General features: G+C 61.1%; 3 protein-coding genes across 3 annotated transcripts in view; all 3 read right to left on the reverse strand.

Annotated features, from left to right (window-relative positions):
- Positions 1–421: 421 nt before the first annotated feature.
- TAF10 (TATA-box binding protein associated factor 10) lies at positions 422–2080 on the reverse strand. The gene is made up of 5 exons (XM_057381630.1): positions 1875–2080; positions 1523–1674; positions 1295–1359; positions 1076–1190; positions 422–576 (listed from the first exon to the last, which is right to left on the reverse strand). Exons 1-5 carry the CDS (start codon positions 2053–2055, stop codon positions 487–489), a joined length of 603 nt encoding a protein of 200 aa, XP_057237613.1. The 5' UTR covers positions 2056–2080; the 3' UTR covers positions 422–486.
- Positions 2081–2242: 162 nt separating this feature from the next.
- TPP1 (tripeptidyl peptidase 1) lies at positions 2243–7799 on the reverse strand. The gene is made up of 13 exons (XM_057381622.1): positions 7696–7799; positions 7178–7273; positions 6962–7101; positions 6738–6888; positions 6404–6525; positions 5882–6066; positions 5487–5685; positions 4080–4268; positions 3905–3977; positions 3525–3645; positions 3259–3417; positions 3050–3187; positions 2243–2480 (listed from the first exon to the last, which is right to left on the reverse strand). The coding sequence occupies exons 1-13, from the start codon at positions 7704–7706 to the stop codon at positions 2340–2342; spliced, it is 1725 nt and encodes a 574-aa protein (XP_057237605.1). The 5' UTR covers positions 7707–7799; the 3' UTR covers positions 2243–2339.
- A 2585-nt stretch (positions 7800–10384) lies between these two features.
- Positions 10385–25162, reverse strand: part of DCHS1 (dachsous cadherin-related 1) — a 43627-nt gene continuing 28849 nt past the window's right edge. Inside the window, exons 10-21 of the mRNA XM_057381613.1 lie at positions 23131–23965; positions 22602–22841; positions 22038–22163; positions 21586–21795; positions 20205–21068; positions 19688–19801; positions 18568–18779; positions 18271–18425; positions 17014–17144; positions 16271–16557; positions 15555–15693; positions 10385–15332 (exon numbers count right to left, since the gene is read on the reverse strand). Coding sequence (XP_057237596.1) covers positions 12718–15332; positions 15555–15693; positions 16271–16557; positions 17014–17144; positions 18271–18425; positions 18568–18779; positions 19688–19801; positions 20205–21068; positions 21586–21795; positions 22038–22163; positions 22602–22841; positions 23131–23965 — 5928 coding nt within the window. The 3' untranslated portion in view covers positions 10385–12717. The remainder of the gene's footprint in view (positions 15333–15554; positions 15694–16270; positions 16558–17013; positions 17145–18270; positions 18426–18567; positions 18780–19687; positions 19802–20204; positions 21069–21585; positions 21796–22037; positions 22164–22601; positions 22842–23130; positions 23966–25162) is intronic.

A 25162-nucleotide genomic window follows, 5' to 3' on the forward strand; every position in this document is an offset into this window, starting at 1 on the left:
GGAGATGTCTAGGACTGAGGATGGGGCTGGATTGATGTGGGGCTGCCTTGCAACCCACAGAGCCATGGGCACAAATYAGCACGCACAGCAAACCTGCCCAGYGCAGGTAGATGGGCACAGGGCCCCTTTGGGAGGTGCCCCGTGCTGGAAGGTTGGGCTMGGTCCCGTCCCTGGCTCCATTTGTAGTATTGCCTGTGCAGCCCCAAAGGCATTCCCTGTCAGAGACAASAGGCAGTTTAGGGAAGGAGGAAGAGTTCTGGGCAGTTCCTGTCCCCTCAGCCCAGCTCTGCTCCAGCCCTGCTGGGAGCCACTGAGSCCCCTGTGACTGGCAGAGGGGAATGAGCATGACAGCCCCCCTGTGGAGGACCAGGGCTAGCATTTGTGGATGCAGGCACAGGAGCAAGGCTGCTTTCTCACAAAATCCTCCTACTAGGTGTTTAATGGCACCGACACTGCCCTTACAAACTGCCCAAGTTCCCCCGTGCTCTACGTGAAATAATGCGGCTTCTTCACATTGATGCCATACTCGGCCAGTGCTGGTGTCAGGTCCTCCATGGTCAGCGTGTACTTCTTGTCCTGAATATGGAACATGGAACAGGTGGTCACAGCAGGGACAGCCCAGGGGTATGGAACCYCCCAAAGGCATGAGGACAGGCATGCCCTGCTCCCAGAGGAAATGCTGGGCAACATTAGGGCATTCCCAGCTCACCACATTCTGTTGCTGTGCCCTCAGACGTCCCCAGACACCGAGTACCAAATCCCATCACCCTTATGGAGCCCCTTAACCCTAGATATAGCACTAGGAGGGTCCCCAGGASCCCCCACTCCTGCTCCTCCCCAAGCTTGGAGCTGCGGCCAGAGTCAGGGGAGAACGGGTTGCCAGGGATAGCTGCGYCCATATCCCTGAGGGGCACCAAAGTGTGTCCACAAGCTCACTGCCCTGCTCATGTCCCTGCCAGCCCCTCCCCACCTGCAGAGACCCACCAAAAGCCCAGCGGCTTTTGAGATTCCTGCACTCAGTAGCTGCAGACTCAGCCCCAGAGAGGGTATTCCCCGGTTCCCTCAGTGCCCACACCTTGCTTTTGCTGCGGGAGCTGCCCGAGGCTGTGCCCTTCATTTTGCAGTGCTGCAACGCATCATTGGCGATGTCTGAGATGAACTTCTGCGCAGCCAGCGAGATGAGGCGGATTCTGCAGGACACGGACCACGTTGGTGAGAAGACGGGGGTCCGTGGGCCCCTCTGCTGGGCCCCCATGGGGTTCAGGAGACCCCCCCCAACCCTGCTGCCACTCACATGCGGGGGTCCGAGGCTTCAAACCCTGCCCGGTTCAGGTAATACCCTGTGACGGCATCCGGGATCTGAAAAGGCAAGAGTTGAAACAGCTCCACGGCCCCACGGGAACGTTTCCGTATCCTGTATCCCGTCGCACAGGAACCACTCCGTATCCCAGTACCGTGGGACCTGCCCCATGTCCCGTCCCTTCCCGTCCCGTCCCACAGGAGCCGCCCCGTGTGTCGGTACCGTGGGTGTGTAGTCCTCCAGCTGCATAAGGAAGTCCACGAGCGGCGTGGTGGACACCACGGGCTTCACGTCGCCGTTGGCGGCGGGCGGCACGTACACGCCGTTGGACATGGCCCCGTCCGTGGGGGCGGCCACGGCCGCGGACACCGGCACTGCGGGACAGCACCATCAGTCGCAGGAACCCCGCACGCCCGGGCCCCGCCGACGCCGGCAATGCGCGACAGCGCGCTCGGCTGGACCCCGGGATCCCCGCAGGCACCGRACGCCGCTCCTCCGCCCAGCCCAGTTCGGCTCGTCCCGCGGGGACTCCCGTGCGCGGCGCCCGTCCCGCGCCGCCCCCCATCTCACTCACCGGGCCCCCTCCCGCCGGCCGCGCCGCCCTCGGTGGCCCGCGCCGCGCCGCCCCCCGCTGCTGGCGCCGCTCCGGGCCCGGCGCTGCCCACAGCGGCCGGGCTGGGCTTGCTGCCCTCGGTGGGGCCGGGCGGGGCCGCCGGCACGGCGGGCGCGGGGTCGGGGTCGGCGCTGCCGCTCATGGTCCCCGGCGCCAGCCTCAGCTTCGCGCCTGCGCGCGCCAAGCCACACTATTGGCCCGCGGCTCTTCTGCCCCGCCCCTGCCACTGGCCCGCTGGCCCCGCCCCCCAGCGCTGGCTCCGCCCAACGGCGCATCCCCCGCCCCCCCCGCGCCCCCTGGCGGCGGAATCACACACACAGAGRAGGGGACGGGGCTCTCGTGTTTATTGTCCCCGCCTCCCACAGCCCCGGCCCCCGCCCGCTCTCCAGCTCCGCCGTGCTCCGGTGTCCGGTCCCGGTGTCCTGGTCAGGACAGCCCTAGCGCCTTTAGCAGGCGCGGGAAGTTGGGGGTGCCCCAGCCGGTGACCGGGTCCCAGGCGGGACTGGCGCAGAAGCCCTGGCCCTGCACGGTGCCGTCTAGGCAGGACAGGTGGCAGCCCTGGGTCACCTGTGGGGACCGGCCTCAGTACGGGGACAAGTGGACCACCGCGGTCCCCGAGACAGCTGCCCCCGGCACTCCAGAGACGGGGACCCCCAGACTTTCGACATAGGAACCCCCCATAACGCCCCCCCCCCCGGCATAGGCCGCCCCCGCCCAGGGTCTCCTCGGGACACTGGCATTGTGGCACAGCACGCTCAATTGGACCCCAAAACCTCTGCAGTCACTGGACGGTGCTACCATGACCGCACAAGCGGACCCRCCCCACAAAGCTCACAGGAGTTCATGGGGACCCCCAGAACACCACCCCCATGAAAAGGTCAAGAGGGACCCCCAGGATACCTCTCCCATGGCACTCTCTCCTGCCCCCCAGTAGGACACTATTGGTGTTACCCCAGGCACCGCTCTGGGAGCAGGAGCCCCAGGACAGCCCTCTCAACTYCCAGCCCAGCCCTTGGAGCACCCACGGCCTTGCCATCCCCATAGACAGACCCAACCCAGGTCTCAGCCCAACCCTTCAGGACATCCACAGTCCCCTCAGCCCCAGCACAGCCCCTCCAGCCCACTGTCCCACTCACATCATAGAATGCATCACCAAGTCCTTGCTTCTCTAACTGGTAGATCGCAGGGTTGAGGAAGCCAAGGGGTGCCAGCCCCCGTTGCAGGCGCCGGTCATTGATCAGTGCCACCATGCCCGCCACTACCGGTGTGGATGCCTGCATGGGCACAACCCCTCAAGCTCAGGACAYCCACAAGCCTGGAGGGTGGCAGGGGATGAGCTCCTTACCGAGGTCCCTGAAACCCAGGGCAGTGGGATGCGGTTTGTCACCACCCAGTAGTTGTCGGAGAGCGCAGCCAGGTCAGGGTACGCACGGCCACTGCTGTTGTAGTAGGAACTGGGTGGCAGCTTCGAGGCTGAGCGCAGGAAACTCCTGACAGCAGCTGCCTGGGGATGGCACATCCCATGGTCATCCCCAAAGTCCACTGTCCTACAGAACACCAACCCTGCAGCTCCATCCGCAGACCCCAACCTGGCAGCCRAGTGCCCCTCACCTGGTACTCGGGCATGGGGAAGGTGTTGCTGAAGCCACCGCCACTGATGTAATCCGTCACCTCTTCTGTCACCAGGAAGGGGTTCTTGAAGGATGTGCCACCCACGGTAGTGACGTAGGGGCTGGAGAAACGGAGACAGGTGGGCATACAGCTGCCTGGGCCTCTGCAGCTGTTAACAGCCCCCTCTGATCCCACAGCCTTGCTCCACAAACCGAACAAACCCCTAGGAGCTGCACAGCACACAGCTCTGGGGTTTGTAAGTGAGCTGGTGTGAACCCTCATGGGCTCAGAYTCCAATGGGGCCGGGGCCAGGGCCAGCAGTGCCCCTGCAGGTCTGTGTTGACCTCGACCCCCTGCACSCAGCCCCTTCCCTCACGCACCTGGAGGCCGGGAAGCTGGGCCGGAACGTGTGGTTCCCACTGTGCACCCTCCGGCACCCAGCACCGTCATCACCTGCCAACACATGAACAGGTGACAGATGACCACAGTGTCCCAGCCACCCCTTCCACTTGGTGCTTGGTACTCAGGCTCTGCTGTGCCAGGCCCTGGCCGCACCTGAGGCAAACAGGATGGTGAGACCGCGGGCCGCTGCCTTCATGAACTCAGTGTTGACACGCTCCATGTATGCGTATGACAGGCTGTCCTCGTCGTCCCCGTAGCTCACCGAATGCACCCAGGGCAGYGCCGACATGTTGCTGAGCAGCAGCAGCCAGGCCAGGAAGGGCTCCTGGCTTTCGTGCCGCCCTGTGAGGACATCAGGGCTGGGAACAGGAATAGCTCCTCCAACACCAGGGCTGGGGGCAGTGGGGGGTGCCCTGACTCATCAGCACCAGCAGCTTTCTATGCAGTACAGCCACAGGTGCTCCTTCCTATGTGGCATGGAGCCACAGCATTTCCAGCCTAGAACTCCGTGAGCTCATCCCAGGGTTCCTCACACTGGATGGCTCCAAGCTTCAGCTCAGCCCATGGGGCTGGCGAGAGGGTTGCCTTTACCCCAGGACAGGGGGCTACACTCACACCCCTCTCCAAACCCCTGTCCCAGGGCAGCAGCTATCTGGGCATCTGTGGACCCAGCAGGGCCTCGGCTCCTCCTCAGGAAGCASGTCCCACAGCAGTGACACATGTGCCACCTCCACACATTCCACCTGCACCTGTCCAGGTCCCTCCCTGCCCCCCAGCCCTCTCCACTTGGAGGCAAGCAGAACCCCAGCCACCCCCACTCACCCTCRGTTGCCCATGTCACTGTCCCTGCACCCTACCCACAGCAGTAACTGTATGGGGGTGGAGAGAAGGGCAGCACTCAGCTGCTGTCACTTTCATCCCATTAGGGATGGGGCCACTGTCCCTGTGGCACTCACCTGYTCAGCCAGTTCCCAATCTGGGACAGGGACACTGCCCCTGGCATCATCCCTGTTTGTGTTTATGCACGCTGTTTGGCAATTTGTTTTCCCGAATTCCCTCACTCTGTCTCATCCACTCCTCTGGGACACTCGTGCGTGGGAGCTCAGCTCCAGCAAGGTTGGAAAACCCCATGGGTGGAGGGCTGTGCCCTCCTTCACGGGAGCTGAGTGGGCAGCTGCTCTGTATGGAGCCAGCAGTGAAATCCCTGCTTCAGGATACTCTGGTTCACATGGCTCAGTCACTAYAAAAATCAGGAGCGACCTTCGTAGGAACTGGGAATCCAGTGCCAGCTCCAACTTAGGGAGCACAGAGAGTGCCCTYCCCCAGCAGCTGGGGAAGCACCTGGGGCTGTACTACAGCCAGTTGTCTCTGCACAGCCCTGCATGCTCTTCTCTCACCACTCTGGGCTCTACCCATGCTCCTCCCCTCTTGTGTTTCAGCCTTTCCCCACACACCTACAAGTGTTCCCTTCCCTGCTCTGGGCACTCTCCTCCTCCCTCCCGGTGCTCCCCTTTCCCCCTCTGGGTGCTTCCCCTGCCCCTTGGGGCTCTACCCCAGTACCTGCGTTGCTGAAGACCCAGGTGGAGACATTGGCGCCTGTGCTCATGATGTATTCCACGTCCAGGCTGGCCTCCAGCCCAGCTTTGCCAYGGCCTTGGTGCCCCACCACCCGGTCCACCTGAGTGCGGTGGGCAAAGCCACTGCCRAAGAGCTGCATGAACTCTGCCAGATCAGCTTGGTGGAAGTACTGTTCCAGAAACTGTGGGACGTGGAGGAATAGATTGTTTTCTCTTGAAAAAACAAGGTAACATTTTGATCCTGACTGAGAAAGTTGCCCAGCATGCATCTGTGCTACACCAGGTACTCCCAGCAGCCACCCCAAGCTGTCCCAGGATCCCCAGAACAGTACCAATCCGTACGAGTGCCCACATGCCTCTGACCCAGGCAGTTGTTACCTGTGCACAGGCCTGGCTGTTGTTGGGCAGGTGCCCCACATCCTGCCCTGTCATGTTGTATCTCTGGCGTAGGACGGCCGGTGTCACGCCCAGGTGGAACAATGCTCTTGTCGACCATGAGTCCTTCCTGCCCCTGGCTCTGCTGACTGTCATGCGCTCCGCAGGGAACCGGTGCATCCCACCCACTGCAGCAGAGCCCAGCGGGATGGGAGAAGTCATCAGAGTGCAGCGCCCCAGGAAGGCAGGACATAGTCACTGGGCTCCCCATCACCAACCCTGTATCTACATGGGCTGGCCAACAGCAGGGCTTGGAGAGCCCAACCCAGCAGCTCCGGCCCAAGGGAAGAGTCTCCTCAGCCTTCCCACAGCCAGGCCATGGCCTCAGCTTGGCACTCCCTGCACTTTCTRTGGGAAGGTCACTGGATAGTGAACAGCAACAGGGGTATGCAGGAGGGAGACGCTGTCCCCCAGAAGCAGCAGCACCTGAGCTCCGCAGCCTCACCTCCCCTAGGTGGGACGTACCAAAGTCTAGGTGCTCCGCCAGCTCTGCAGGGACGGTGTAGGGCAGTGGGGACCGCACCAGGCTGCGCTGGCCCTGCACATACCGGTGAAACTCAGCCCCAGGGAGCAGGCGCTCAGCCGTGCTGCAACACAGAGACAGCCACTGCAGGATGGGACAGGACTGGGAGAGAGGGGACTRCCACCACAGAGTGGGACAGGACTAGGACACAGGAACAGCCACCACAGGATGAGACAGTGATGCAACACAGGGACAGCGACAGGTTCCAGTGACAGCTGGGACACAGGGACAGCCAACACAGGGCCACCAGATCCAGTTYCAACCCTGACAGCTAACCTTGCAGGCAGATAACACTCCAGGAAGTCAAGGGTGATGACACTCCGGCAGTCCTCTACACCATGGCCTTGCAGCCACTTCAGCACTGTCATCAGCGTGGCTGGGGAAGGCTGGACCAAGTCCCGCACCTGCTCTAGGGACAGGTACTGCCCTGAGAGCCACAGAAGGGTTAGATCCCCACACAGGCCCTAGGGGTCGTAGGGGCTCAGGCACATGGCCATTACCGTATCGCGGGGACTGAGGGTCCGATACAGCCTCGACGAGGCGGGCGAGGTGGTTGATGCTGCGCTGSCGCAGGGCGAAGGTCAGCTGCACCGGGTGCCCAGGATCCACGCGGCCAGCATGGGTCCAGCCGGGGGGCACGCTGGAGGATGGGCGGTGAGTGAGGGCAATAGCGGCACCCAAGCCTGGCCCGGCCCGGCCCACCGCCACAGACCTACCGGAATGGCTGGTCCTGCTCCAGCCCCAGCGCCAGCCCCGGGGCGCAGCTCCAGGCGGCCACACACAGCGCCAGCACGGCAGAGATCCCCCAACACCTGCAACGGGCTCAGGGGAGCACAGGCACCGGCATAGCCGCGGAGCACCGGGACTGACCGGGAACTGACCCCCGAACCCCTGTCCCCAGCGAGCCCCCGKGACCGGAGAGCCCGTCTGACTACTGGTTACCTCGGATCTGACTCCCTGTTACCCCGTCACCAGGGAACTCCACCTGACTCGCGAGCCCTCATTACCGGGGAGCCTCGCCTGATCCCCCCCTCCCCGATCCCCGTTCCCACCGTCACCTGGGCGCCCCTGGGCGTCTGACAGCCTGAGCCTCTACCACCCGGGAGCCTGATCGGACCCTTCCCGTCCCCATCACCCCCGGGGATGGAGAGCACCCCCTTCCCCGTTRCCCCCAGCCCCGGGGAGCCTCCCCCGTGTCCCCGTCACCCCGCCGGAGCGCTCCCGTCCCCGTTACCCCCGCGCCATCCCGCCGCGCCGCCCGGTGACGTGTGCGGGCGCGTGACCTCCGCCACGCGGGGAGACCAAAACAGTGTTCACGTGACCGCCCGCCCACGTGACGGGCGGGACCGGGATGGGGCGGGATCGGGATGGGGCGGGACCGGGACGGCGGGATGGGGCGGCACCGGGGCGCAGGCACCGGCTGACCCTCCCGGCCACTCGCCAGTGGGGCGGGCTCCAGCGGGGGCGTCTCTGCTTGCCGGCGGCCCGAAGAGGCGGTTCGGAGATGGCATTGGCCCTCCCCGGCTCCCCCCACCCTCTGTTYTCTCCCCTCCCCTCTCCTCTCCCTTCTGTCGGGCGTCTCGCGGCGCGATGAGGCGCTGTTCTCACGGCAGGATGGCTCGGGCAGGGGATTTGACCGAGGGCCCGTGTCGGGCTCCCGGGCTGAGAGGAGGCCARGAGTCCGTGTAGGGCTGCGGGCCCTCGGCTGGAGGCAGGCCAAGAGTCCCTTTAGATTGTTGGGATGGGAGGCACAGGTCATTGTAGGCCTAGGGGTYCTGGTCAGGTCCCGGGCTGAGCGGGGGTTGGGGTCCCATGCAGGAGGGGGCCAGACTGGATGGGGCGGAGGCTGGGCACCTGCCGTGGCGTTTGTGGAAGCCCGAGGCACAGGGACCGTGTCAGCCTGGTCCTGCTGCCTCCACACTGCGGGATGGGGGGCTGGGCTGGGGCACGGAGATCTCTGTCAGTCGGGGGCACAGGGCTGCAGAGGGTTAGGAGGAACATGTGCACATGTTCTTMCTCCGTCGTGGGTTGGAAGGGCTGTGGGACATGTGGTGTGAGCTTGTCTGCCCCGCCAGGCTGGTGGAGCAGCCCACGGGCAGTTGACACCAGCCCTGCAGCGTCTCAGTTCCCGCAGCTTGCTTCTCTGCTCCTCGGCATGTCCCCGTGGAGCCCCGTGCCATGACAGAGCTCAGCTCCGTGGGGGTCGGAGCCATGGAGTGAGGATAGTTGGCATTGGCCTCATCGCTATCCCCGTCCTGTCACAGAGTGCATTCCACAGCTCCAGCAGTTCCCAGCTGTTTTCCCGCTTCTGCAGAGCTGAGTCCAGGCCAGGAGAAGATGGGCAATAGGAAAACCACCTCCCTGGCCCTGGCTGCCACATCCCCCGTGCTGAGGCTGTGCCAGAAGTGTCTGTGTTCCTGCTCCCCCTGCCCCTGCCCCAGCCCCAGCTGTCCTGGCCTGGCAGCCCTGGCCTCCTCCTGGCCACAGACAGAGGGGGGAACCAGCCACCCTGGTCCTAGCTAGGGTCTGGGATGCTGTTGGGGGTGTATGCCCCATGTCCAGCTTGGGGATGGACTCTTAAGTGGGATGGGATTTGGAGGGGATGATGTCCTGGATCTGTCTGGACAGCCGGGATTAAGGTGGCCGGACAGAGCTAATCGCGTTAATGAGCATCTGCTGCAGGTCTGGTGCCTGGGAGGCCAGGGAGCCTTGATGTCTCGTGGAGTGGCTGTGGTGCCCTGGCTGGAGCCCAGCTCACCTGGGCACACTCCTGTGCTGTTCCTGCAGACAGGGTGAAGCAAGTCCCTGCTGTGGGCAGTTGGATTTTCCAGAGGCCAGGAATACCTGGAAGGAGGAGGAGCATGGAGGAGGTCCCTGCATGCCCAGTGTGCCCCAGCAGGGAGCTGAAAGGGGTCGAGTTGGGGAAAAAAGGAGCACAGGAACACCATGAGGGAGGGGGGTGGCGCCTCCCCTCTCTGCCCTGGCTACACTGGCTCATACTCACCCCTGCAGTGCAARGGGCCCTGCAGAGGAGGGGACGGGAGCTGCTCCCCCGGTCCTGGAGTGCTGTCAGCAGGGTTGGGCATGCTTTGGGGGGCTGTGCAGGACTCGCTATAGGGTATTGGAAACTTAAAGCTGAGGACAGAGAGGAAACGATGGTTTGGGGAGCAAGAAAAAATGGGAAAGCAGGGAAGGCAGGATGGAAGTGGCTGATCACAGGTGGGTGATTGATGGCCAGTGCATGAGTCTGACCACATCCAACACCTGATGGCTGCACAGCCACTCCTGGTTCTCAAACTCTATAACTGCTTCCCAGGGTTGGGGTGGGCGCTGTTTGGTKAGGGGGGATGTGTGGCATCAGGTCACAGTTTGGAGATCAGTGAAGGACTCTGTATGTGTGTCTGGTTGCCCAACAAGGGCACAAGCAGAGCCAAAGATACTGGGCAGACTGGTGGCATCACTGGAGCACYGAGATACCCAGTTTGTGCTGGTGGCTGTGATGACGCCATGGCTTGGGGAACTTTTATGCCCAGGTGTCTTCAGTGGGGACCTGCTGGGCAGACGGCGCATCCAAGTGCAGCTGCTGCAGCTCCGGGTCCCTGCGCAGCCCTGCCCACAGCCCTCACCAGAGCRAGGAKAGTGSGATGGGATGGGCCTGCCTGTGGTGTGGGACCAGCTGTGTGCACACGTGGAGACATTTCTTCCACAGCTGTATTTCCACGCGTGCCTGTATGGAAACATGTTCAGCCTTGCTGCTGGACAGCCCGAGGGCCATGGTCCTGCTGCAGCTTCACTGGCATTTTGGGGAAAGGGCAGGATACAGCCATGGATGTGGGTGCTTGGGCCTGCCCAGGCCCCATGAGCCCTCCATGGTGCAGGTCCGGTCTGCCCCACCTTCTCCCCTGTCAGTCCTGTAGGACATGGCACCAGCCTGGCATGAGCCCACGGCAGCAGTGATGGGGCTGTGTCTGTACAAACGTGTGGTTTATTAAGGCATTTTTTGAGAAGTTGGCACTTGGGTTCAGGCTGCACCAGGCGGCCCCTGCGCGGCCGTGGGCAGCGCTGGTACATGCAGCTCCACGAGACACAATACAAAAGGTACAAACGAGTAAAAACAGGAATTGTAGTACAATGTGTAAAAATAAATAACTGGGGGCTCAATGACCCCAGCCCAAAGCAGGGTGCACGTWTGACCCTTCCTGTGGCGTGCAGGGTGATCCATCTGTGTATGCATCCCAGACATGCAATGGAGCTGGTCTGTGTGGGCAGCCTGGGCAGCACAGGGCCAGAGGGCATGGGGCACCCCAGTGTGGGATCCCACAGGGCCCGGGGAGCACAATTCACACAGTGCTTGTGAACAGGACAGTGGGGATGGGGTGCCCACCCCAAGAGCCTCTGTGGCCTGTCCCTGTGCCAAGGCAGAACTGTCTCCCCCTCCCAGGCACCTCAGGTCCTTGTGGATCCCCGGCAGAGAGAGCATGGCCCCTTTCACTGTTGCAGATCCTGTCCTCTGTCACTGCCCTGTGCCTACAACAGCACCTGGCACCCACTAGCCTGTGCCAAGACCCCATAGCACAAGGGAGATGAGGGGCTGACTATGCCAGATGGAGCTGCAGCCACAGATGGCTCTTCATGGGAAATAGCAGGGACAAGCAGAAGTGATGCATTTGTCTGCTGTGACAACACCTTTGGGGCTGAGGCTGCAGCCACACTGTGGACATGCTGGCTCTGGGGACCGTGTGATGGGAAGGAGCTTTCCCCAGGCCCTGCTCAGCCATGGGGCGTCCTMTCTGAGCCCCAAATACACTCATGCCCAGACTGGGCATTCAGGGCTGCTGTGGGGCACCCCATGCTGTTCCAGCCCTTGCTTTGACCCATGGCTGCGTGGGGCTCACAGCCTCCAGGAGCACCAGGGCTACAGTGGCAGAAGCCAAAGCCACTGTCCCAGGGCCTACGATGAGTGGCTGCTCCCTATGAGCAGCCATGGGCTCGTGAAAAGCTCTGATGTGGGCTAAGCCTGCTGTGACGCTGCCTGTGTAGCTGGCCATGCACAGTGCTGGGAGGAGATGGGGACCTGCCCCATTGCAGGGGCTCTGTCCCATGCTCACAACATGCATAATGGGGGTGCARAGCAGCCCCGTACAGGGGCAGGGGTTTCTGGCACCTTGACCATATGTGAGGAGGTGGCCCAAACGGTCTCAGGGAACAGTCATGCAGCAGGGCCACAGGAAAGGCCAGATGCCCTATTTCTCCACTGTGGCTGTAAGAGAACATGCTGGGCTATGTGGCTTTTTGGGGTACCTCCTTGCACCKGTGCCCCTGCAGCTGCAGGCTTCCTGCTGGGTCTGAGACTGGTGCAGGTCACAGCAGCCATCACTGCTGCTCCCGAGGCTGGGCTGTCCCTGTCAGCTCACACAGCTCTGCCAGCCCCATTGTGCTGACTGTGCCTGGCCACTGTCCCTCCCTGGGACCCCTGCCCGGACAGGCACCTGGTCCCAGGAACGGGGCTCCCATGTTGAGCAGGGCATGCACCTCCCTCCCAGGAACCGCAGGAACTGCTCCCTGAAAGTCTAGGCAAGAAATTCCCTGGAAGCRTCACCTGCAATAGTGGGTAGTGAAAGGACAGGAGAGACCTCAAAGGCTCTCCTCTCCCTGCCCAGCCACGGATAGGCAACAAGACACAGGCACTGCTGCCTTCTGCCACTGCCTGGGATGGTTGTCCCCTCCCAGTCAGGGGACAGGTTCATCCCCGCAGGCATCACAGGCTGATGGGCAGGCAGCATCTGTGCCCTGGGGCATCGTGCCCTGCCCTGAGAGCTCCTATGGTCCCTAGGGATGGCTCAGGGTCCTCCTGCACTGGGGTTCCTGCATGGCCCCCAGAGCTGGGTAGGGCAGGGTCTGGGCCTGCAGCACCCCTCTGATCCCAGCCACTCCTGGAGCCCTAAGTACCGTGAAGCCCCATCCTGCCCAGCRCCAATCTGAGCCACTGCAAGCAGCACATGGACCATCACCCCGGCGTGCCCGCACTGGGGTCAGCAGTCCATAGGGCACCAGCCAGCACAGGGTCTGCCAGACGGTGGAAAACAACAGGGGCCAGAGTCCCAAAGGACACCCGTAGTCCTTGGGGGCCCAGATCAAGCACAGTGCTGGAAGTGGGATGAGTACCCATTTTAGCAGCCCTGAACTGGGCCCCGCCCTGGGCCCCACTCCGGCCCTTTGGCTGYGGGCTGGGGCAGAGGAGTCCAGGGGCCCAGCTCTAAATTCTGAGCTCGGCCTCCTCAGGGGGCTCCAGTGAGTGCTCAGCGCTGATGGTGGAGGTGGATGGTCCCTGTGAGATGCCGAAGGGTGAGACCACAGGGGAGCGGGCGGCCAGCGGGGACAGCGATGGGGAGAAGCTGGGCGACATGGCAGAGGATGAAATGGAACCCTCGTGGCTGATGGGTGAGCGGCGCAGGGAGGACGGGTGTGGGAAGGTCCTGCCTGGTGGTGGCTTCGGGGGCACAGACTTGGCGCCTGGATGAGCCACTGAGGTGATGAGGGGCGGGGGGTCGATGCGGGGCTTGGGTTCTGCCTTGGGCTTGGCTGGGAAGGGCTTGCGCAGGGAGCTCTCATCCTTGAGGCGGGCGATCTCCGTGAAGACACTGGCCAGTGGCTGGAACTGGGGACACCAGTTCAGCAGGTAATCCCAGTTGTAGCTGCCGCGGAGCTCCTCGTCACTGGCCACGATGGCAGTGAGTGAGCCCTCCACAGAGGGCTTGCCATCCTCAGGGAAGGCGTAGTCCTGGGGCTGAGAGGAGACRCTGAGGCCGCAGCGGACGCCCAGGAAGGCGCTGCCTGTCCCATCCTCACGGTACAGCTGAAGGGGTGGCCCYGGCAGCAGCAGCCCAGAGCCCTTCTTGCTCTTGAACCATTGGGCACTCTCCAGCGCAGCTGGCTCACAGGAGATGTCAGAGAGCTGGTCAGCATCCTGCTGGATGCCAGAGTCAGGGCCGCGGGCAGCGATGTGCTCCTGCATGGAGGCTGTGATGCTGGCCACGCGTGGGTACTCATTGATCATCCGTATCTCGTCATCCTCAGCGGCTTCAGCAGAGCCACGGCCACTGGAATGTGAGGGGTCTAGTGAGCCGCCCCGCGTGTAGGGCCCTGCCGGCTCAGTCCCGTACCCTGGCAGCGCCTGGTGGTAGATATGTTCAGCCCCAGGCAGTGCTGGCTCCTCACGGCCCAGCTTCTGCAAGGACCCACTCTGTGCACGGGTCAGTGCCCCATCTCCCTCTGCCTTCTTGGGGCCCCGGCGCTGCCGGGAGCGCACTAGTGCCAGCACGATGGCCACGGCAGCCAGCACCACCACGACACCCAGTGAGGCAGCCACAGCCACCAGCAGAAGGTTGAGGTCAGGTGCCAGGCCAAAGGAGGTATGCGTTACGTCAATGGTGACCTGAGCAGAGGCTGCACGGGAAGCAGGCAGGGGGCTGCGTGCCTGCACCTCCAGGCTCATCTCCCGTGGCTCCCTCTTGGTGCGTCCAGCCCCAGCCTGGGGCTGGCTGTCCACACGCAGGTAGATGGTGCCCGTGGTCTGGTTGATGGCAAAGTATGGTGAGGGCTTTGCGAGGGTGTACAGCACAACACCATCAGCCCCCTCATCCTCATCCGTGGCCAGCACCCGCCCGATGCTCTGCCCTTTGCGCGCACCCTCAGGTACCTCGAAGTTGAAGGAGGGGCTCAGGAAGATGGGATCGTACTCATCCTCCCCTGTAACCAGCACCCGCACAGTCACAGTGGCYGAGGCATTGCCAGTGTCGGTGGCCCGAACCAGGAGCTGGAAGGCTTTGGCTCGCTCATAGTCAAAGGTGAGGCGGGAGCGCAGCTCCCCAGAACTCCCATTGATGGCAAAGGCATCCCGGCCATCACCTATGTTGAGATCCCCCACTGCCTGCTCCAGCACCATGTACCGTAGCTCCCCAAAGGTGCCAGTGTCAGCATCAATAGCACGCAGTGTGGTGACCAGCGTGCCAGGTGGCAAGTTCTCCCGGATGCTGGCACTCAGCACCTCCACTGGGAAGTACGGCTTGTTGTCATTGATGTCCTTCACCTCGATGGCCACAGGGACCAGTGCAAAGTGCCCACCTGGTGTGTCCGTGGCCCGCACCACCAGTGTGTGCAGTGCCTGGGCCTCTCGATCCAGTGGCCGTGCCAGGCTCAGAGCCCCTGTGCTCTCGTGCAGCTGGAACAGCCCATGCTGGTCACCTGAGCTGATGGTGTAGTGGACGTGGCCACGTGGCCCCGAGTCAGCATCATGGGCTGCCACACGCAGCAGCTCAGTGCCAGGCAGCGCAGCCTCACTCACCGCCGCACGGTACTCGGCCCGGGTGAACACGGGCGGGTTGTCGTTGACGTCCTGCACAGTGATGAGCACGGGCACGGTGGCACTGCGCTGTGGCAGGCCCCGGTCTGAGGCTGCCACAGTCAAGTTGTACAGTGGGATGGCCTCAAAGTCCAGGGACTCCACGAGCACCAGGGCTCCCTGTGTGCGGAGCTGTCCCCCRGCCCAGGCCACCCGGCTCTCCACCTGGAAGGCATTGCCGCCATTCCCACTGACAATGGTGTAGTCAAACCCAGCATTCTCCCGGGAGAGGTCGGCATCACCCGCCTCCAACGTTAGCACAGTGGTGCCTGGGCGCAGGTCCTCAGGAACACTGGCGTTGTAGCACAGCTCCTGGAAGTGGGGGCTGTGATCGTTCACATCCAGAATCTGGAGCTGCACTGTGGCCCAGGATGAGAGGCTGGGAGAGCCATGGTCACGGGCCTCCACCACCAGGTCCAGGGTGGGCTGGCTGGCGTTGAACTCCACTTGCCGGGTGGTGAAGAGGGTCCCTGTGGARCACAAAGCTGGGGTCAGCATGGGGACCGATGGGAGGTGGGAAGGGTATCAGCTGGAGGAGCATTCGATGGTCACCCTGCTGTGTCTGCCTCACCAGCCACACCAGAAAGTGGCCTGGGGAGGGCTCGAACAGAGCCAGCATGGGGGCACTCCCCTCCACACGCACCCTTAGACTGACGCATGATAGAGGCCCACAGAGCACCAAGTCCACGCACCATTGCTGGGGTCGATGGCAACATCAAAGCTGGGCACAGCCAGGCGGAAGGTGATGTCTCCATTGCTCCCTGAGTCGGGGTCGGTTGCGCTCACCGTGAGGATGACACTGCCAGCAGGTGTGTGCTCTGGCAGCAGCACCTGGAAGATGAAGAAACCCCAGTCAGCACCTGGTTCCCCTATGCCCAGAGCCCTCAGCAGCGCTGGGAGGAGGGTCTGGGGCTGGCCAGGCAGCCATAGCCAAGGTGGTGCAGCCTCTCACTGGCCACAGAAATCACAGACAGGGAGTCTGTGCTCCCAAATCCTTCAAGCATTCCTGGGGCTCCTCAGCTCCTTGCCTGGRCTCCAGAGCTGCAGCACACACTGCCCAAGCCAGCCTTCAACAGGAACCTGCCTAGGTCTCACCAAAACATTTGTATCGGCTGTGGCTCATCTCTCACTCCCTCTGGCCTCCCCATTCTGCTCATCCATTTCAGCTGGACCCTCTGTATTCAGCTGTGCCCCTTGCACAGCTGGTTTCAACCCTACCTGGTTTCAACTCCTTTTATGCCACAGTGACAGCATGAGGGATGTCACGATGCAGATRTGGGTCAGAAAGCAGGACCAGGAGGGGTTCAGACCCATCCTCTGTGCTTTGTATGGGCAGAAGAGCCAGGCAGGAGCTGCAAAGGGCTTGTGTGGGATGGTCCCTRCTACCTGGCACACCTGGTGCACGTACCTGATAGAAACCCTGGGTGAAGGTGGGCACATTGTCATTCACATCCTCCACAAGGACGGTGAGGTTGGCCTCAGTCTCATGGCGTGTGTCAGAGGCACGCAGGGTGAGGGTGTAGTGGCTGCGCTGTTCGTGGTCCAGTGGCCCCGTCAGGACAACATGGCCACCGTAGCGCAGCACCCCAAAGGTGTCTGCCACATCCCTCTCCAGCAGCAGCGTGTAGGAAAGCGCAGGGCCTGAGTCCACATCGTTCCCAGTCAGCTGGGCTATCTGGGTGCCCAGCAGTGTGTCTGTGAGGAGCAGAGATGTGAGTGAGCAGCCCCATCCCTGCCCAGCACGTCTGGCTCACCTGGTGGGAAACCTGTTTGGTCCAGAGCCCAAGCACCGGGAAGAGGGAAAGATGCCATGGGAGAGGGAGATGCCAGGGGAAGAGGAAGGTCTTGGCGACTTGGAAGGGAGATGGAGGTTAGCATGGGCACAGGGCACACTGGCTGAGGACTCTGAGCAGGCAGGGCAGGTGCCTGCAGCCAGAGCCCAGCTGTTGGTAATTACCCGAGTTGGTAATTCAGGTGGCTCCCTCAAGACATGGCAGCAGCACAGGGGTCATGCTGGAGAACTCAGGGGGCTTCAGCAGGATAGTGTGACCCAGTTCCTGGCAGGGACTGGTCCGGCCTCCCTGGGGGCTCCTCCCCACCCCACGGTGCCCATCACGTCCCAGTTCTGGCCCTCAGTGCTACGGCACTCACTCTCAGGGACACGGATCTCCCAGGGGACCGGGATGGTAGGGCTATTGTCATTGACATCCATCACCACCACGGTCAGTGTGGCCGAGCCCATGAGCGGTGGCGTTCCTCGGTCCATCGCTGTCACCACCAAGCTGTGGGCAGGCATGAGGGTCAGACATGTGCCCGCACGTGTGAGGGAGCACCTCACCTGTGCGCAGTTTCTGGAACATGCACTGCACTCCTGCACGACACCTGGGACATGAACTGCAGGTATGCACAGGGCTGGAGTGTGTGTGTGTGGGGAAACTGTGCACAGCAGCTCAGAGTCCAGGGTGATGGATCTGTGCAGCACATTCAYTGGAGGTATTTAAGAAAAGACCAGATGTGGCACTCAGTGCTTTAGTCTAGCTGACAAAGATGGTGATTGTTCACACGTTRGACTCAATAATCTCAGATGTCTTTTCCAATCTCAAGAATTCTGTGATTTGGAAAGCATGTGTGGGGCAGTGGGTGTGGTACATGGAGAGCATGGAGGGACAGGGCAGCAGGTTTATGCACACCTAAGGCATGAGCTGAAGTCTGAAAGGTGTGTGGGTGCAGGCAGGTGGCTGAGGCTCTCTGRCTGCTGGGGAACACTTGGAGCCTCTCTGGAATGATGAGGGCTATGTGGATGGAAGGAATACCTCAGACCCCCRCACCAGGGAAGAGAGCAGAGCGACCCACAGCCATTGGGGCACATGTGGAGGGGGAAAACATGGACTGGGGGACCGCACCTGAGCAAGGTGTGTGGGAAAGGGCAGAAGTCTGATTCATGGTGGGGTGTTTGCCAGCATTTCTCATAWGTGTGGTCAGGGTGAATGGACATGTCCAGAGTGTGTACATGTGGTGAGGGGCCCAGAGGGCCTGTCTGGATATAGGGGGACATCACGGGGGGGCTCAGGCTAGTGCAGGGGCCTGGAGCCATGAGGCAGGACACAAGGGTCATGTTCTTGGTGGTGGAAGTGATTGAGCAGATGCAGTGCGGATTAAACAGGCAGGAAGGGGAATGGATGAGCCCAGGGCCCTCACAATCTTCTCAGCTCTGCACTAGGCTGTGCATGGGCTCATCTTGGCCATCTGCTTCCCATGTCTTTCACTCCCACTGACTCTCAGCTGTACTGCTTGATAGAGCCATTTCACAGCCAGGCTGGGACAGCTTTGGGAGCACCTCCCGTGCCCCAGGACTGCGCTGCAAAACTCTGTCCCTGTCCAGGCACCCTTGAGCCTGGCTGCACTCACCGGGTCTGGGACCAGATCTCTCTGTCCAGGATGGCAGCAGTGGTAATGGTGCCAGTCTGAGGGTCAATGTGGTACAAGCCCGGCATTGGCAGGGACTGGTTAATGGCGTAAGTAACCTGTCCGTTGGCTCCCTGGTCTAGGTCATCTGCCAGCACCTGCAAAGGCACATGGGATTCGGCTGTGGAGCCTCTGAGGCAGTACTTGTGAGCTGGTGCCAACCCCAGGCCCGTGCAGCTCTAGTCCCTTAACTCCAGCCAGGCCAGGGYTCAGGTGTCCCTGTTTGTGCCCCAGCTATACCTGGATGACAGGTGAGTCGTAGCTCTGTGACTCCCAGATGAATGCCACATAATTCTGCAGCTGGAAGCGGGGCAGGTTGTCGTTCACATCCTGGAGGTTGAGGTTTATGGCCATAAAGCCAAAGGAAGCCATGGTCTCTGCCTGGATCACCAGGCGCAGCCGGGGGCTGGCCTCAAAGTCCAGGCTACTGGAGTCCTTCACTGAGATGGTACCTGGAAGTAGAACAGCAAGAAGTGGGGAGTGATACACCAGCAGGTCCATCCATCCATCCGTCCGTCCATCCGTCCGTCTGTCCATCCATCCACCTACCCATATCTCCCTCTACCCATTCTCAGATGGACAGGACAGACACACTGAGTTCTTCCAAGCACTCCCCACACTGCCAATCCCCACTTATCATCCTCAAGAGCTTCCTTGAATGGTAACTCTCACACCTTGCTGGGGACAGGCAGCTCCTGCTGACATTACAGCATGCAACAGTCCTCCCACCTGGAGACTCCCCCCAAGGTGTGGAGCCGAAAGAGCTGCTCCTACCATGACATAAGCTCATCCTTCTCCAAGACAAAGTCACCTCACTGCAGCTTTGAGTCCAGTCAGAGCCTTGCAAACTGCTCTGAGGACAGACACCCATTGCCACCAACCTGAGCYATGGGCACCTAGGCTGCTGGAGCGACAAGAGGAGACCTGAGAAGGAGGAGGGCAGGCAACAGGCTTTACTAAACCAATTGACAACATTCCTATGGGCACRTAGGGACACCTTCCACTGTCCCAGGTTGCTCCAAGCCCCGTCCAACCTGGCCTTGAACACTTCCAGGGATAGGACAGCCCCAACTTCTCTGGGCAACCTGTGCCAGGGCCTCCCCACCCTCACAAGGGAAGAATGTCTTCCCAAAATCCCATCTAAYYGTGCYCTCTGAGGTTTTGGGAAARGKTCTAAATATGGGGGACTACAATTGCACTGGGARCAGTGCTAACATCAGTGACAGGGCATTGTCCACGTTCTGGTACTAACACCTCTAAACTAATGGGTACAGAGTGTGGATCGTGTTCCTGTGCCCTGGGGGCCCCGAGCACCTGAGAAGGCACAGGCAAAGCTCCCCAAGTGTTCCTGGAGCTGTACCTGAGCTGGGCTGGATCAGGAAGGTGTTCTTCTCATTGCCACTGATGATGCTGTAGGTGATGTGCCCTGAGGAGCCCGCCGTGTGCATGGCCTGGACACTCGCCACCTCAGTGCCTGGAAGAGCAAAAGAGTAAGAAGGTACMGTGGAGCCTCAGGGCACATGGCAAAGAGTCAGGGTGACGCGTGGCAGTGCATGCTGTACCACAGGAGCACTGCTTTGCCTGAGGACACTGCTGACAGGTGACTGAAGATCTAATGGTAATGTTGGGCTGAGAGCCTGGGGTCATTGCGCCTGTCCTTGGTTTTTCTGTGGTCTCACTGTGACCCTGGAGACCTTGCGGGAGCACTTGGACACTTGTGGCTGTCTACAGTGATCTGAACACACTGAGGACAACCCACAGGGTTTCCCCAGACCCCACTGTGTTCCCTGGCCTGAGTTCCCCATAGCACTGCTCCCACCTCCCCTCATGCTCTGCCCCATTCCATCCCGGCGCTTTCTGGTCATGCCAGTGGGTACCTGGGGCAGCATTTTCGGCCAGGGCCACGTCGCTGGTGCTGCGGGGAAAGCGCAGCCCCTGGTACGGCTCCTCCTGCACATGGATCACCACTACCCCCGTGGAGGAGAGCGCCGGCTGCCCCAGGTCTGTGGCCAGCACGAAGAGCGTCCGCTGGCGCTGGCTGAGTGAGCCAAGGGGCTGCAGCAGCTGGATGTCCCCTGTGTAGGAGTTGATTGCGAAGGCGGAGCTGGGGGTGGCAAAGCGGTACAGGATGGAGGCATTGGCACCTGCATCCTTGTCCTCGGCCCTCATGGTGGCCACCACCTGCTTGAGCGGCGTGTGGCGGGACAGGTTGAYGGTGAGCGGGCTGTGCAGGAAGGCTGGAACATGGTCATTGACGTCTCGCACTGTGACAGTGACACGCACAGCCGCGCTCTTGGGCTCCCATGGTGCCGAGTCCACAGCTTTGGCCAGGAAGCTGTAGGAGGGCTGGCGCTCCCGGTCCAGTGCCTGTGCGCTCCGGATGCGCCCACTCTGTGGCTCCACCTGGAACATGCCCAGCGACTCATTGCCCAGGTAGTAAGAGACCTGCCCATTGGTGCCCTCATCTGGGTCTTCGGCCACCAGCTGCAGCACTAGGGCACCGACTGGCAAGTCCTCTGGCACCTCCACTGTGTAGGTGGCCTGAGAGAAACTGGGTGCATTGTCATTGAGGTCCAACACCTGCACAGTCACCGACATGGTGGCACTGCGTGGGGGTGAGCCATGGTCCTGCACCACTATGATGAGGCTGTAGGAAGCAATTTGCTCTCGGTCAAGGGCATGTGCAGTAGAGAGGACACCGGAGATGGGGTCTAGGCTGAAATCCTGCTCAGGGTCTCCACCTAAAAGAGAAGAGGGGAAATAACAGGCAGCATGCCTGTAACAGGAATGAGAAAGGCCCTGGAGAGCATGAAGCCCCATCACCATGTGATCTAGCAGGGTGGGTAAAGTGGGCCCCAGTGAGAGCAGACCTTCTTGGGCCAGGTCTGTGTGAAGAACTGACTCTAACCACTCACAGGCCAGTGCTGCTGCCATGGGAAGTTGCCAGACAGCATGTGACAGGATACAGCAGAGATCTGACTTGGCAGCCTGTGAATTCACAAGTCAGAGTGGCCAGGAGAGGTATGGAACTGGTTTAAGCCTAGGAAACCAGACACAAGCCTGGGGAATGAGGAGTGCAGCCTGTCCAGATCTTAGGATGCTCTTTACTGGGAGCAGGGAGCTGAGAGCTGGCAGCAATGCCATGCAGTTTGGAGGAGAGAACTGAGGTGGAATGGGACTGCTGCAGGTGATGCCCCCAGATCCAGGGAAGCCCAGGGAGAAGTCCTTGTCCAGCCCTGCGCTCCCAGTGCATCTCACCTGCTAGCCGGTATTCCAAGCGTCCGTTCTCTCCACCATCAGGATCAGTGGCCCGCAGGGTGTAGAGTGCCACACGGCTCTGGTTTTCAGGAACCTCCACGGAGCAGGACTCGCTTTCCAAGTGTGGTGCATGGTCATTCTCATCCCCCACTGTGATCCGCACTGTGGCCTTGGCGAGGCTGGGGGGCAGGCCGCCGTCCCGTGCATAGACTGCAGGATACAGTGAGAGTACCAGAGGCTGCCCTGATGACTCGGAGCTGTGGCCACAGCGGTTGTATGGCAATGTCCAGGCACCCACAGGGACAGCCAGGCATGAGAGCATTGGCATTCCTCAAACCACCCCACAGCCCTGCTGTGCCCCACAGCCCCTCCTTCCTCCCCATGGCCTGCCCTTCCCTGCAACACCCCCCACCCCTGTCTACCCACACCGACCCCTGCCTCCCCTTGCCTACCTGTCAGCACATGCTGCTCCTGCTCCTCCCGGTCCAGGGGACGTGTGGTGACAATGAGCCCCGTTTGTGGGTGGATGGAGAACGGACCCCCAGTGAGACCCCCATAGGACACCTGCCCGTTGGCACCTGCAGGGATGAAAGTGGTCCAAGGACAGCCWAGCAGCAGCCCCAGCACCTCACTTGGCTCCCAGCCCTGCACCTCCCTGCTCCCAGCTCTCATCCRGGGTTCAGAGGCTGTGTGAGAGGGTGGGCTCGCTCCCTGTTGGCAGAGGTGTGTGGGGGTCTCAGCCTAACCAACCTGGTGGGAGGCCAGATGGGCCAAGAAGCCCCTACAGAACAAAGGTCACTGGCCAGGGGACCACAGGGAACCACAGTCCTTGTACCATTCCCATCCTCTCCCAGGATCCAGCCCATCTCCCACCCTAGGCCAGGTGCTGATCCTTCCCTCTGGTCAGCCAGGCTCTCCAGACTGGCAGAAGGGAGCAGGGTATGCCCAGTCCTCAGGCTGCATCTCCAGACAGGCCCTGAGTCAACTGGGCAGCTCACCCTTGCCTGCATCCTCACCCAGATCCCGGTCTGTGGCCAGCACCTGCAGCACTGGGCTGCCAGCTGGCAGGTTCTCCATGATGTGGGCCTCATACTCGGGTTTCTCAAAGGCAGGAGCCTCATCATTGACGTCCAGCACCAGCACGGACAGCAGCTGTGTGGCGGAGCGGCGTGGGAARCCATGGTCCGTGGCCACCACCGTCAGGTTGTGCTGTGCCACCTCTTCCCGGTTCAGGGCTCGCACGATGGAGAGTGCGCCTGTGGACACATGTCAGGGGCAAGCTGGGACCAACAGCACTGGGGCTTACGCCCAGGGACGATGTGGCTGCAGGCGCTGGGGTGTGCCAGGACAGATGGATCTCAGGAGACAGCAGCACTGTACCAACCAGACGCTGTCCTTGGGGCTCTCTGCACCCCCAGTYTCACTCCTCCAGGCTCGCCAGCCCACACTGTTCCTCCCACAGAACATGCAATATCCTCGTGTACCCCTGCAGCCTCCACGTTCCCAGCATCTCCACCACCACCCCTGCACCCTCCCAGCCCTCACCAGTGCTGGGGTTGAGGTGGAAGCGGCCATCACCGTTGCCTGCTCGCAAGGAGTAGCTCACACGTCCATTCTCTCCCAGATCGCTGTCCTGGGCCACCACGTGCAGTGCCACAAAGCCCGTGGGCTGGTCCTCCATGACACTGACGGTGGCCGGGGAGAGGAAGACGGGCACATTGTCGTTCTCGTCGGTCACAAACACACGGGCYGTGACAGCAGCCGAGCGGCGCTGGCTGACGTTGCGGGCCTGGTCTGTGGCCTCCACCACCAGCAGGAAGGAGGCAGCAGCCTCCCGGTCRAGGCTCTGGCGCAGGGTCAGCTGCCCTGAGCGGCTGTCGAGCTGGAAGGGGGCTCCGGGCGGCTCCAGGTGCAGCAGAGCATAGCGCACCTGACTGTTGGGGCCCACTCCATCCCCATCCAGTGCCTGAAAGGTGAAGATGGAGGAGCCAGCCTGGGCATTCTCAGGCACCACAATGGTAATGGGATCTTCGGGGAAGGTGGGTGCCTGGTCATTGCAGTCCTGCACGTGGATTTGGACCAGCACCAGCCGGCTGGAGGGATAACCGTGTTGTGTGTCCTCGGCACTCACCTGGAGCACGTGCCGTGCCCCAGCTTCATAGTCCAGCTCACGGGCAGCATAAATCTCCCCTGTCACACTATCGACCACAAAGGTGCCATCCCCACCACCTCCTACCACAGTGTAGATCAGTTGTCCGCGTGCAGGCGCATCCAGGGGGGCCACTGAACCAATCACAGACCCTGGCTTGACTCCCTCGAGAGGATGCAGGGTCAACACAGTGGCATCAGGCCGTGGCAGCACCCGGGAGGATGGCAACACCTGTGAGGAGAGGAAGGAGTGAGGGGAACGTGCAGGGGGCTGTGTGCCAGGACACATGCTGGAGCATAGGAGGGTCCCTCTGATCCTCAGAATATGCTTTTCATTGTGAGGGTGCCTGAGCCTTGGCACAAGCTGACCACAGGTGATGGAGTCTCCAGCCTTGRTGACAGCCAAAAGTCACCTGGACARCCCCATTTGAGCAGGGTCTGGAGAAGGTGACTTTCACAGATGCCTTCCCTCAGCCACTCCTTGAGTCTGTGACTGGCACAGATACTGCTAAKCTGACAGATAGCAGCAGAAACAATTCTGCAAACATAAGCAAGAGTGGGTAAGAACAGAGGTCACACTCATCCTGGTGGRAGGTATAGAAAGATAGAGAATCCAGTATGACCCCAAGATGAAAAAATACTATCACTAATTTTTTTAAAGATACTGGAGTTAATTTTGGGATGAGGTGCACACGCAGATGAGAGAGAGGATGCTGTAAACGCCACCCCAGTATGATCTGAAGGGAAAACCCTTWGAAGAAGCACATTCCAGTCAAGGAGCTGGGGAAAATGGAAGTAACAACAAAATCATCAGCCCAGAGGGGATCAAATCCAGTGACTRTCAAGCAAGTATCTGTTACAGGGATGCAAGCCAGAATTATGGGGATGGCCAGCTGGCTTCAGTGTTCTGGAGGCTGCCGAACAGCTCTGATGGCAAGAACAGTTACAGACATGGTGTAAAAAGAAAATGGTATAAAATATGTTGTTGGTGGCTGAAGGCAGTTGTGGAGGGCTAACACCAGGCTCCACTCCTTGAGGGAATGTGGTGTATTGCACCCACCTGGGCTAGAACTCAGCTCTGGAGTTCCCACACTAGCAGGGAAAAGGCACAGAGTGAGGATGGCTGTGTAACAGAACGGACAGAGACCAGCTGGCTCAAGGGAGCAATGGGCAGGGCTAGTGGAGATGACACAGCAAGGACAGTCAACAGGATGGCAACTGCAAGGACAGGAGTGGGAAGATGTGAAACCATGTTCTGTRGGAGTGCCTTGATGGGGGGAACCAGAGTCTCTGCAGTAAAAGAGGCTTATGACTAAGAGTAGAGAAAGGACGTAGCTGTCTGGGCAGTATGAGGCAGGGATTATCAAAGTGACACAGACATRAGGAACATCCTGCAGGTTAGAATAAACACCCTGGTTTCAGTAGGTGC

This window comes from Malurus melanocephalus, unplaced genomic scaffold, assembly GCF_030028575.1.
Source record: "Malurus melanocephalus ecotype Western Australia unplaced genomic scaffold, MMel_1.1 scaffold_518, whole genome shotgun sequence".
In the NCBI taxonomy this organism is placed as follows: Eukaryota; Metazoa; Chordata; class Aves; order Passeriformes; family Maluridae; genus Malurus; species Malurus melanocephalus.